At 36.3% G+C, this 13883-nt stretch overlaps 1 protein-coding gene and 1 pseudogene across 1 annotated transcript; one reads left to right on the top strand and one right to left on the bottom strand.

Moving 5' to 3' along the window:
• Positions 1 to 1146: 1146 nt before the first annotated feature.
• Positions 1147 to 5502, bottom strand: LOC109050554 (annotated as a pseudogene).
• A 1051-nt stretch (positions 5503 to 6553) lies between these two features.
• Positions 6554 to 13339, top strand: ids (iduronate 2-sulfatase). Its single transcript, XM_042769843.1, has 8 exons — positions 6554 to 6875; positions 6985 to 7162; positions 7361 to 7449; positions 9070 to 9270; positions 9353 to 9523; positions 9712 to 9838; positions 11003 to 11176; positions 12757 to 13339. Exons 1-8 carry the CDS (start codon positions 6651 to 6653, stop codon positions 13281 to 13283), a joined length of 1692 nt encoding a protein of 563 aa, XP_042625777.1. The 5' UTR covers positions 6554 to 6650; the 3' UTR covers positions 13284 to 13339.
• Positions 13340 to 13883: the final 544 nt, after the last annotated feature.

The raw sequence follows: 13883 nt of genomic DNA, 5'->3' as shown, positions 1-13883 counted from the left end.
AGGTGACTGATCACCTGACAGGCCAACCATACAGTTCTTAAAAGACATTCGCACACACAAAAATATTTAAGAGGCATAAAATGGACATAATAAACATGAAAAACAATTAAAACTCTATAATACATAAAATCACTGTAATAAATAGACGCCCGTCTGCGCGTCCTGAAGCTTTTGAACAGCGCCGCTGCTCCCCTGACTACAATGTCCAGCAAAACATCCGAATAATCGAAAACCGGTGAAATATCAGGTGGTGTGTACTGTCGAATGTCCAGCAATTAGTCTCTGGTGAAACTGATTGCAGGGATATAACTAAAGACAGGAAAACCTAACAAAAACATAAAAACAACTGCGGACGACACCAGGGAGGCTGCCATGATCAGTTGTCAGGAGTTCCGTCTTCTCCAGAAATCATGGTTGGTTGGGCCAATTCAGTGCAACCAGAAGTACAGTTTCCTGTTCCTCCATGACCTTGTTCAGCACCAATGGCATGATCTTGACTGGGGGGAAAAGCGTATTTGTGCTTTTTTGGCCAGCAGCTAGATAGCACATCCCCTTCCAGGGGGCACTTGTTAGAAGAACAGGGAGCAATGCATGTTCTCCAAGGCAAACGACTCGACCTCTGCTTCCCTAAACAGCCTCCAGATTATTTAGGTGATTTGTCACCAGCATGACAGCATGTCCGTGCTGCAGTTAAGATGGCCGGGAAAATAGACTGACTGTATGGATGGATGGTTCCTGTCCATCCACAAGAGGAAAACTTCTGCCAGCCACTGTAGCGAGCGTGAGCAAATACCCCCTTAGTGGTTGATGTAAGACACTACTGTCGTGTTGTCCATCTGAATAAGAACATGACGATTCTTTACCAACGGAAAGCTGCAAAGCTATAGACACTGCCTTCAGCTCTAGGCAGTTTATATGCCATACTGACTGCGCACTTGTCCAAGTGGCACAAGGCTGTGGAGCTGGTCTGTCATTGCGAAGGGCTCATCAGCCCGTTAACAACGCATCTGTTGTCACTACTGACCACTCTGTCCATCAAAATCCCTTGTTCGTACATTGTTCCGTTGAACCAGGGAGCCAGTGTATTAATACAGCCACAAGTCACTAAGACACGACCATGTGCTCTGTGGCACACAGTCTTTCAGCTCATAAGTTGAAGCTCAAAACTGGCACACAACTGTATTTGCAACCATCAGTCCCAGCAACCTCTGAAAACACTTCAGAGGAACTGATCTCCTCAGTTTGAATGAGGTGAGAGTGCTCAGTAAAGACTTTACATGCTCCTGAGAAAGACGAGCTTGCATTGCTCGCAAGACTAGGGTCATATCCAAGGACTTTAAACTGATAAGATGATAAGACAGGGCTTTCTGGAAATGAAAATAAGCAACTTTTAAATCAACGGACACAAGCCAGTCCCTGGCCTGAATATCTGGATCTGCTTTATGTTTTTTATTTTGAATGTACACTTTGCCAGTGTGCAATTTGGAGGTCTCAAATCCAAAATGCGGCTTGAGACTGAGACTTTTTTGGGACTAGGAAATCACAGCTGCACAGACTGCTTTCCCTTTGCTCCCGTGGCACTCTCTCTATCGCCTGTTTTGCCAGGAGAGAGTGGATCACTGCTCACTGTTCGAATCGGGCGTGTCCCGATCTGGCAAGTGGGGTGGTCCGCATGCAAACTGAAGTGTATAAGCGCTCGTGATGATCATACTCACCACCCTATGTTGACATCTGCACAAGCTGGACCAACAGAATTGAGAATGAGAAAACACACAGGGCTCACACCCTGCCCTGTGTAATGTGCAAATGAGAGTAAGAGTGATGAGAAAAAAAGCCCCGTTGTTGAGACATGTTTGGTTTTGTTTTGTTTTTTATAGAGAACTTTTTTATTGGCAACAAAGAACCCAAACAGTTCCCAAGACTGTTACCTGCATCATGCAAGGGAACAGGTGGGTGCAACACAGCAAGGTGAACTCTCTTGCATGGTGGCTCTTCATCCATTTCACCAGGCAACAGTTTCCTCCTCAGGCCATAGCAATCAAGAACAAGGCTGGGACCTAATATATCGAGAGACAGACTCGAAAGTGAGCACTAAGTTCATAGAAGGTTCTGCAGCCGTGCTACAGAAAACTGATAGAAACACTGATGTAAACAGTAGTTGCCATAGAAACAATTCATCGTCTTGTCTAAACCACACGGACCACATTGTCGTGTCAAAACCATATAGAAGCCATTATAATATTATAAACTTACATTATTCTGCCAACAGAGTCTGCATGCAGACCCTCTCACTGTAACACGTTGTTTGAATGTTGCCAACAATACTCTTTTGCAAGTAGTTACAATGTTTCATCTCATCTTTTAGTGACTCTGGCCAGTGGTTTTTAATCCTGGTCCTGGAGACCCACCTCTCTGCACATTTTGTATGTCTCACTTATCTGACGCATTCAGTTCATTTCATGGGGTCTCTCCTAATGAACTGATGATCTGTGTGTTAAATAAGGGAGACATGCAAAATGTGCAGAGTGATGGGTCCTGAAAACCACTGCTCTAAACAAATACCCTCTTTCCAAAATATTGCTTCCTGCGCCCCCCAGTGTTCTCTGAATGTGATTTTATGTGTGAAATTTTTTTCTAATTGAGTTTTTTTTGTGGGTGTAGGGTTAGGTTGTAGATCGATATTTGTCGTGGAGAACAAGAAGCAGTTTCATGATGTGTTTTAATGTGAATTTGGGTTGTTTTTTTGTATTTTGATTGTGTTTTATTATGGACACGATTTGATTGAATACATGAATTTTATTTAATAAGATCTTCATAACTATCATTACATGACATTAAAATGGTCATATTTTGAGAACTCACCATCACTGGAGTAGTCTTGTCCTGTGGTTCTGGCATCGATATTCTCGTATGTACTGACTCTACTCATACCTTTGTTGTAGGCTGCTATTCCCCCTAAAACAGACATGAAACACTCAATCAGATTGATGACATTCTATTTAACTTAACTTAATTTTTATATGAGTTTTTTTGGACAATTTATAGATTGATTAATCAATTTATTCATTAATATTCATCTATCAAATCATTCTTGCGATTATATTTTTTACATTCTATTTAATTTTTGTATTTTATGGAACATTTTTGTTTTATTGTTTTATTTTTATTTCATTGCTCTTGTGTCCACTTGGGAAAATTTACTTTAATTTCTTTAATGAAGCCAATGAGTATCTCTGTAGCTTGTGTGACATGCTGCTCACTGTCCCATGCACCAACTGGAGTGTGCTTTTGGCTTTCATCAACCTAGAAAAAATAATCATCAAGCTTTGAAACAGCAGAAATATTTAGTAACACTTTGCATGGATGATTATTGTGACTACTTAAACACAGTGAACGTGATTTCACCCAGTACAACATGGTCCTGGATCAACATCCTTGTTGATCCTGGAAAAACATTCCAATCAACAAATCAGAATGAAGGGATACATTTGTCAAGAAATGTCAGTTTTAGGCTTACAATCAGGGTTACATGCAGGGTTATCATTTCTCTCTGATTTTAAGAATAAATTATGGGTAGGGTTAGGTTTAGGGGTAGGGATTGGGTTAGGTCTATATTTTTGGACAGTGACAGTGATGTCTTACTTGGCAAAATCACAACAACCACTTAAACACCTTGAACCTTATTTTATGTGCACACTCATATACCTGTGAATTAAATTTTAAATAGAGTGTATTGTTGTAATGAACCTGCATGAGGCCAAAGCCATTGCCTGAGGGATCCCGCCCATTCTTCAGAGCGGCTATATGATGGTATGGATCCCAGCCGGGTCCATCTGCTTTGCTCTGCCAACTTTGGTGATCATGCTCTTGTATTTCTCCATCCGGGCCAGATCATTCTCAGCAAGTTTTTTAATCAAATTTAAATAATTGTTAACACATACTGTACCATGGTGCACATTACATATATTGGCAAATGAAACAAAAAAAATCATATGTGATTTGTATGCCGTCATGCATTCTTACCCTTTATGGTTAATTTGTCTTGTTTTGCTGTTGCCTCTGAAGCACCGGTGGTGTCTATTTTCATGATGTCTCCATAAATGTATGCTAAAAACAACATAGAAAATATCAAGCCCTTTCAAGTCAATAAATAATTATTTTGTCTTCTTGTCTTGTTGAGTATGTTTTTCTAGGTAGGGCGCCACATCCAACAATTTTAGCATACATCCTGATATGATGTATCCCAGTATAACAAAAGGAAAAGACTTTTATTAAGACTTGAAATATTTTGCCACATCCAACAATTTTAGCATACAACTATTTTCTGCAAGCTTTTTTTCAAGACTAAAATATATTTTTTTTTAGTTTTCATAATTCATAATTTATGTATTTATCTAAAATATATTTTTTTTTTTTTTTATTATTTAGTAATTTATTAAATGTTACATTTGTTTAGTCAAGTCAAGCTACGATTCCAAACAGGACCACAGAAATGCCAACATAATGAAGAAACTGCCCGTTCATACAGAATATTTAAGCTGTGTTACACTATTACAAATGGCGAGACATTATTGTATAATAACAGTTAGTACCAGATATTATATAACTTACCCATAATGTTGACTTAGAACTGCTGTGAAAGAGCAAATCACTGTGTTTGCTAAGATGTTTTACTAAATCAGATCTCAGCACGGCCTGATTATATATGATCATAGAAGGAGAGGATTCTCTGTTTGTCTCAGATGTTCTTGCTCTTAGGTGTATGTCTTATGTGTTTTTTGTATTTGGTGTTAAGATTATTGTTGCATTGACTTTTCAATTTGAGTAAATTCGTTTTTCTGACCAACCTGCATGAGGCCAAAGCCATTGCCATGGTCGCCCCATCCATCCTTTAGAGCAGCTCCGGCTCTGGACTCTCTGGATATGATGGCAGCAATCACAGCCGGGTCCATCTGCTTTTCTCTGCCAACTTTGGTGATCTTACTCTTATACTGCTCCATTCGGGCCAGATCATGCTCAGCCAGTTTATTGGAAGCCTCGACACCTTTGAATGTAAATTGTTGATATAAATCGCAACGCATATAACTTAAGTTACTGGACAGACCAGTTAAACAGTTATAGGCCTACCCTTTACGGTTAATTTGTCCTGTTTTGCTGTTGCCTCTGATGCACCGTTGGTGTCTATTTTCATGATGTCTCCATAAGTGCATGCTAGAAAATACATGGTAAGTATCGTCTGAAGGCCTTTAAAAAAGTCTGTAAATAATTGAAAAGCATTATCAATGTATTGCTATACTATCACAGTATTCTATTAATTAAGGTATTATTTAGCTCAGGATAATAATCATCTTACACATGATGACTCAAAACTGCTGGGTACAAACAAAACAAGACACTGTACTCAAGTCGTGACTTCAGCCCACTGAATGTGTGAAGTTTTGACTGCAGTGGAAATGGTTTCTCTTTCTCTTTTTCACTTCTTCCTTGAGGAGGGACACACGCGTCATGTTCAGTGATGTCATAACTAGACGTTGCGAAATTAGGGAACTTCTGTGCTTTGGTCATATTAACACATCACACCGAGGCTTGCATCTAGGATACACTGAAATTAAATGCATGTACTGCAATTTAACTACATTTAAATGTCTTAAAATGTTATAGAAACAACGGTCAAGCTTACAGAAGCTTAATAAGTGATTCACATTAATTCAGTATAACCGCTGCACCTGACTGAGAAATGCTTCAGGGTGCGATTTGCCGGGGGGAATTTCCCCCCTCTGGTCTATGCATCCCTGCCTCTGCTGAATAACTTTTATCCCCGGTGGGGATAAAAACATCATGCAAACCCGCTCTGACGTCCCGATCTGAATCAAATGATTCGCGATACACGCTTTGAAGTCCAGATCTGAATCAAATGATTCGCGATACACGCTCTGAAGTCCAGATCTGAATCAAATGATTTGTGATACGCGATCCGATTGGAGCGCTTCGAAACAGTGAATCATTTTGCTACGCAATGGTTTAACTGATTTGGAGTTTAGTGGAGCTCCGTTGTGTTTTTTGCTCGCTTTCTCTATGTAATTTGTTGTTTGAATAACCGTGGACATTAAATCATTACAATTAATAGGCCTAACGTAGGCTTACAATGTTTTTACTTAACTGAGATCACACTAAATACAATTTCCGTCGTATTTAAAACACTTCATAAAATTTTTCAAAAGCATCCCCCCCTCTGTTTTTTTTTTCACAAATCGCACCCTGCTTATGATCATGAAAAGTACTGTTCATAACTGTCATTTCGGTTCAGTTAAAAGAATCGACTCACAAGAGTGATTCGTTCGGGAATCGAACTATACACCGTGTGAATTGATTCACTAATAAGAACCGACTCATAAGAATCAGAGTACACTGGTATCGCTGTATATTTATTATTCACTGGATCCAAGTCAAAAGAGTTGTTTTTTGTTCGCGCTGTCAGCAGCGCTACGTACAGTAGACAGACAAAAGAAAAAGTGTACTGTGTCTTTAAGGTCAAACCCACCTATCACAGCCAGTCAATGAAAACCAGGAAACAAAACACTAGAAGTAGCTTTACGTGTTACAACCAAGATGCTGATGCGATAGTTTTAATAATATAACCTATATTCTGCATGAACATAATGTTTGTAAATACTTGGATGTGGTTGTTTCTTTTGATTTTACACGCTTTGGAAGCAGGTGTTTTTGCAGTAGATAGCAAACAGGTCAACATTTTGTACTTAATTGCTGATGATTTGAGACCAACTTTAGGCTGCTACTCTGATCCAGTGGTTAAGTCTCCAAACATTGATCAACTTGCATCAGTGAGCACAGTGTTTAGTAACGCCTATGCACAGGTATGTTGCTCATCAAAAACATAAATATGTATTATATATACTATGTAAAGCTTTGTTGGTAGTGTGCATTTAAGTTACAGGTGCACACTGCTGTTATGTTCTTTTAAAGCAAGCTGTTTGTGGACCTAGTAGGGTGTCTTTCCTAACAAGTCGAAGACCAGACACCACAAAGCTGTATGATTTTAACTCTTACTGGAGAGTTCATGCAGGGAACTACACTACACTTCCTCAGTACTTCAAGTCTAATGGATACACCACTTTATCAGTTGGCAAAGTCTTCCATCCTGGTAACTAGTCTACCTGATGTATGGCAAAAATCCTAAAAACTTGACTTTGCTATGCCTTCATTTTTTCCCTTTTAATTCTGATGTTTTTGACTTTGATGTGAATTTTTTTTTGGTTGTTTTTTTTTGATTTCATTTTTTTTACTTTCATTTTTTTTGTTTTAATTTTTAATGTTTCTCTTTCATGTGCTCGTCCTCAAGGCATTGCCTCCAACCACTCGGATGATTACCCGTACAGCTGGTCTGTACCGCCGTATCATCCACCCTCTTTTAAATATGAAAAGAGGAAGGTCAGTGTGTGAGTTAGTGTGGATATGTTGTGTAGTATTGTCGTCAGTGTTTGTGATTTGAAAAGTGTTATGTGTTTTTTTGATTTAGTTTGGTTATATGCCACACCAGTCCTAGAAATCAGAGGTATGGATTTGGTTTTATATCTGGGATTTATTTGGAGGTTGGAATTTTGACTTAATTTTAGGTTCAGGATCAGATCATTATAAACAATTCTAAACCAGTAAGCCAATGTCCAACACAATATTCAAAGGCCATTTATATAATATAATATTATCAGAAATATAGCTATAATATATTCGCACTACCGTTCAAAAGTTTTAGATTGTATGTTTTTTAATGCTTTTAAAAGAAGTTTCTTGTGCTGACCATTTTTTGATCAAAAATACAGAAATAAAAACAGTAATATTGTGAATTATTTGTATAATTTAAAATACCTGTCTTCTATTAGAATATATTTTAAAATGCAGTTTATTCCTGTTTTGTCAAAGCTGAATTTTCCACATCATATTGTAATTTTGTTAATATTTCCAGCATTTGAAGTTAAATATTGAGTTCTGTATATACATACATACACAGACACACACACACACACACACACACACACACACACACACACACACACACACACATTTATATGTACATGTACATGAACACACTCAATGTTTAACTCAATATTTTACTTGAAATATTGCAAATCTTAAATATTGTTGTTGATTTAGATTATGATCATGATTTATGAGTTTGGTCTATTATCATTTGAACCTAAAATGAAATGTTAAATAGCAAATATTAATGGTTATATATAAATACATTTTATTTATATATTTTGTATTTAAATATTTGCATTTATTTTTAATAAATGCAAATATTTAATGTAAAACCTTTTTATAATAATTAATGTAAAACCTTTTTACAGGTTTTATTTTAATATAAATATATATATAAACAATTCACTTCAATAAATAAATAAACAATAAATAAACAATTCACTTCAAGTTTCAAGAACTGTATGCTCTTAAAAACAATATTTTTTTGGGGGGGGGGGGGTCAATTTACATTTTGATTGCAATTTTAATTATTATTATTATTATTATTATTATTATTATTATTATTATATATATTTTTAGTTAAGCTAGATTGTTTTAATATATTAATAATAATTTAATTTAACATTATTTATATAACAATAATTAAGTAATCCTGAGGCCCCCATGAGAACCACATTTGTGAACCATTATTTGCTGTCTGATCTCTCACACTTTATACAATTCTGACACCTGCTGGTTAATCTGTCTCATAATTATTTGACAGCTTCTTGTGTTTCCAAAATCTGATTAGCAAAATAAGGTAGTAAAAATAAATAAATAATTAAGATAAAGAATAATAAACCAAAATAAAAATACTGAAAGACATTATACTAAGTTTATGCAGGGATAATTTCCAAGTAAAATATTTAATATAGAAATATTACCCACATTTGAAATGAAATATAAATAAACAAATAACATTTAATAAGTTTAAAAAAGTAAGTTACATTGTATAAATAACATGCGTGAAGTACAAGTAGATGTCTACATGACTGTAATGTTTATTTCCAGTATCTCATGTTCATCTGTTAGGTTTGCAAAGATAAAGATGGCACACTGCACAGTAATTTACTGTGTGCCGTGGATGTGTCTGAGATGCCTTTAGGAACCCTTCCTGACATGGAGAACACAGCAGAGGCCATACAACTCCTGAAGTCTATGAAGGACTCTCCCAATCCTTTCTTCCTGGCTGTTGGCTTCTATAAGCCACATATTCCTTTCAGAATTCCACGGGTAAGTGCTTTTCAATGATGCGTGACACACAGTATGAGCACCTGTTAAATCAGTACATCTGGGAAATGCTGTGTTTTGATAGGAGTACCTAAAGCTCTATCCTATTGAGAGTATGACGCTGGCTCCAGACCCAGATGTTCCTAAGAAACTTCCTGATGTGGCCTACAACCCCTGGACTGACATCCGCAAGAGGGAAGATGTTCAGGCGTTAAATCTGAGCTTTCCTTATGGCCCCATTCCTAAAGACTTTCAGGTACCATGCAAAATATACAATGTTCATGCTTAGAGATTTTGTACTAGTATACCATGTTTGTTCTGGATAATTTGAAGCCTTGGTATGAAGTTATAATTTGGTTTTAGTAGTTAATGTTTGGTCCTACGTAAATGGACCTTAAATCCCATTTCTTGTAGAATCTAATGTTTTATTTCCTCATCTTTCAGCTGCAGATCCGACAGCACTACTTTGCCTCTGTATCATACGTGGATGCTCAAGTCGGAAAAATTCTGCAAGCCCTTGATGATTTTGGCCTCGCCAAGGACACTATAGTGGTTTTCAGTTCAGATCACGGTTTGTTCAACAGAATTCTGTCCATTCAGCCTGTTATTAAATATTACATCCATTAGGTGGCAGTATTGAAGCATTGGTTTATATTGTAGCTCAGGTTTTCAGTGTTCTGTGGGCTTCCATGTTATTCTGAATTCTTCTCAGAAATGATGCTGTCACTTTTTTTTTTTTTTATTAATTATGATTTTTTATTGATCTTAGTTGTGTTTTTTATTTTTTGTTATGATTTTGTTTTTTGTTCTTTTTATAATGCAAACATTCAAGCATTGCATTAAGGAGCTCTTATACATAAAAAAAATAAAAATAAAAAAAATTAATATGCTCTCTTTTTTTGTATGATGAGTTTTGTTGCATTAGGGGTTTATGCTGAATTGGGGTTAATGCTGAACTAAGATGATAATTGAAGTGACAGAATGATAAAATTATTGCATTTATTAAATTGCGGCGCAATTAAATTTAACACTGGTATGAACATGAACAAAAACCGATAACCTCTCAAAAAGATAGAAATGAATTATGTATAATGTATTAATTATGATTTCATACTATATACTGTATAATATGCTCATTTTAATGCATGAAAAATTTCTCTTGAATTGGTCCCAAATTAATTATGTTTTTATGTTTTATTTTTTATATATTGATCATTTTAATGCATGAAAAATTTCTCTTGAATTGGTCCCAAATCTATCTATCTGTCTGTCTATATATAGTATGAAATCTTGATTATTATTTTTTTTTTATTTTATTATTATTTTTTAATTATTTTAATATGCAATTTAATTATTACAGTTTTAAATTAAATAATATATTATTTAATATTGTAATTAAATCAATTTAATGAACACAATTAAATGCATATTTAAGATTTTTGGTGCCATTTTAAATACCTCAATTATTTATTATTTAATATTTCTGGATTTAATTATGTTGTTTGATTGCATTTTTTTGTTTTTTTGTTCCTTTTTATTTTTGTTATTTTTTTTTTTTTTTTTTTTTAGTCCTTTTTATTTGTGTTTTGTTTTCTTTTTTATATATAAATTCTGAGTTGTTTTATTTGTTATATTTAAATGTTATGCTTTAAATTCAAGGTTTAATTGTTTGGTTTGATTTTTATTTTAGGTTTGGAGTATTTTTGTAATGGTTGTTTTGTGTGATCTCTCTTAGGTTGGTCATTAGGAGAACATGGCGAGTGGGCCAAATACAGCAACTTTGATGTGGCCACCCGAGTGCCATTGATCGTGTACAAGCCAGGTGTGACCTCACCTTTCCCTCGGCCTGGGGGGGAGAAGTTGTTCTTCTTCGTTGTTTTTTTTGGGGGAAGTTGGGAGTTTTTTGGAGGTGATGTTACTCAGAGCAGCTGTCAACACGCAAAGACCGCAGGATCCTTCACGAGAATCTGAGACTCCGACCGAAGTTACTCAAGCATGTGATATCAACTTTCTGGAAAGATGTTATGGCTAAAGTATCGGCCCATTTAGAGCTTTGATTTTTATTTTGCTTCAGTGTTTTTGTGCAATGTGAAGGTTTGACTGAGAGTGTACCGTGAGCACATGCATCTGCTGATGGTTTTCTTTCTTTCAGCTCTCAAGTGCACATTTGTGGCAATCTTTAGAAAACACCCAGCATAAGCAGCCAGAGTAATGACTGTAACGATAATGCCACAGCATAGAGCAGCTAATAAGTCCTGAGAGTTATTGCTCTCATAGTGGGCTCTGTATTGTTGCTCTAATGAACTGTGCTATATTCAGTAACCGTATCAGTAAATTTAATGTAAATTTCAGAACTGGGGCCTCTTACCTAAGAGAATACTGGCTAAATTCAGTGTGAGGATTTCATGCTCATTTGTTTGTATTTTATTTTGTGTGTTAGAGCAACACTTGGGTTCCCTTTAAAATAAAATCATTAATTTACTCCATACAGACTTGTTTTAGCACTAATGATGTATAACGCTTCAAAAAGTACCTGCTATGAGCTCCTTGGAAATCTAATGTGGCTTTTGCGAAAGTATATATAACATCTGACCACCATGATTTCAGCTTCTTTTTTATAATTGTGTTTTAATCAGAAGAGTCACTCTCACCATAGAGGCGGGAAACGTGGAAAAATAGGTGCTCTACTTTTGAATACTGTTTATCAAAAAAAAAAAGAAAATAATAATAATTCACAAAAATATTAAACAGCACAACCATTTTCAGCATATATTATATAGATGTTTCTTGAGCAGCAAATCAACATATTAGAATGATTTCTGAAGAATCATGTGACACTGAAGACTGGAGTAATGATGCTGAAAATTCAGCTTTGCATCATTGGAATAAATTACATTTTAAAATGTATTATAATAGAAAACAGATTTTTGAAATTGTAATAACATTTCATATTAATTTTTTTGGCATGTTTTATCAAATAAATGAGTGTAAGAGACTTCTTGAAAAACAAATCTTATCTGAAATCTCTACAAATATCAATGATAATAAGCATACAATTATACATAAATTAGACATTAAAATGAAGTCATTGATTTCATATGCATGGTTTTATATTGTATTGTAGATTCAGATTTAACTGCATCAGTGCTTTATGGGACACATAGTTCATTCCCTCATAAAAGAAGTTTGGTACACAGACTTGTATACTCTAAAATCTTTATCGAAGATTGTTTTCAAATGCCTATGGTGAAAATAAATGGGGAAAAAAGGCTGCTGTGTGGGTGGTTTCGTTTTTGGAAGGAAAAAAAGCCAGCCAAGCAAAAGCTCTATTTACACTAAGTGTGATGCAGTTAAACAACATAAGTGTAAAATGTTTGAAAAAAATGATGGTACAGAAGCCATTCACATTAAATATTATGCTAAACATTGCAACTTTAGATGCATTATTGTTTCTCGAATGCTTCTGTATCTCAGTTTTCCATCTTTCAGGTCGAGGAGTTGAAAGTGTGGTGGAGCTGGTGGACGTCTTCCCCACGCTGTCGAACCTGGCTGGGTTGCGTCCCCTGCGCCGCTGCCCATCCTCATCCTTTAAGATCGAGCTCTGCACCGAAGGCTCAAACCTGGCCAATCTTATCCGCAACCCAGAGAGAGACACCAACAGAGAAGCCTACTCATTCAGCCAGTACCCTCGGCCCTCCGACTCCATCCAGGAGAACTCGGACCTGCCCGACCTCGCAGACATCCGCATCATGGGCTACTCCATTCGCTCCAATGACTACCGCTACACCTTGTGGGTGGGCTTTGACCCCATCCGCTGTCAGCCTAACATGACGGATATCCACGCGGGAGAAATGTACCTCCTGGCAGAAGACCCTGGAGAGGACAATAACGTGTTTGATGAGTTCTATCAGGCCACAGTATTGTGTAAGCTCGGGATGTTGCCGTCATGGACAGATAGTTTAAAACATCATATAATGTATCTCAGCAGCAGTTTGAAATCAAAAGGGATTCTGTGATTCTAGTTTGTCATGATATGACAGTAAAGGGAACATGAATGAATGTTACAAAACCATGTCCGGTCATACTTCATCAAAAATCAAAAGGCAGAATTAAGAAGTTTAAACTTGCTTAAAGAAAATAAAGCCTATTTTAGGGATTTATTATTAGTGTATTTTTGCGTTCTAACATAGTCATGATAAGTACCTCTCAATTCTCATATTCAAAATGCTAATAATCTTGTATTCTCATTACTGTAATTTAAACTATTATTTATTATAACACCTTTCATTTATTCTGATTTAAATAAAAAATATATTTTGCACTAGAATACACAGATTAGAACATTTTTATTACTAAAATGCAGTAAAGATACTTGAAAGTGACGTGACACGTGGCCAAGTATGGTGACCCATACTCAGAATTAGTGCCCTGCATTTATCCCATCCAAAGTGCACACACCCGGAGCAGTGGGCAGCCAGGGAGCAGTTGGGGGTTCGGTGCCTTGCTCAAGGGCACCTCAGTCGTGGTATTAAAGGTGGAAGAGAGCGCTGTACATTCACCCCCCCACCGACAATCCCTGCAGGTACGAGACTCAAACCTGAGAGTCTGACTGTCTA

The sequence above is a fragment of the Cyprinus carpio genome, chromosome A14, assembly GCF_018340385.1.
Source record: "Cyprinus carpio isolate SPL01 chromosome A14, ASM1834038v1, whole genome shotgun sequence".
Lineage (NCBI taxonomy): Eukaryota > Metazoa > Chordata > Actinopteri > Cypriniformes > Cyprinidae > Cyprinus > Cyprinus carpio.
The sequence above is the reverse complement of the archived record's forward strand: the minus strand, read 5'-3'. Positions and strand labels throughout refer to the sequence as shown.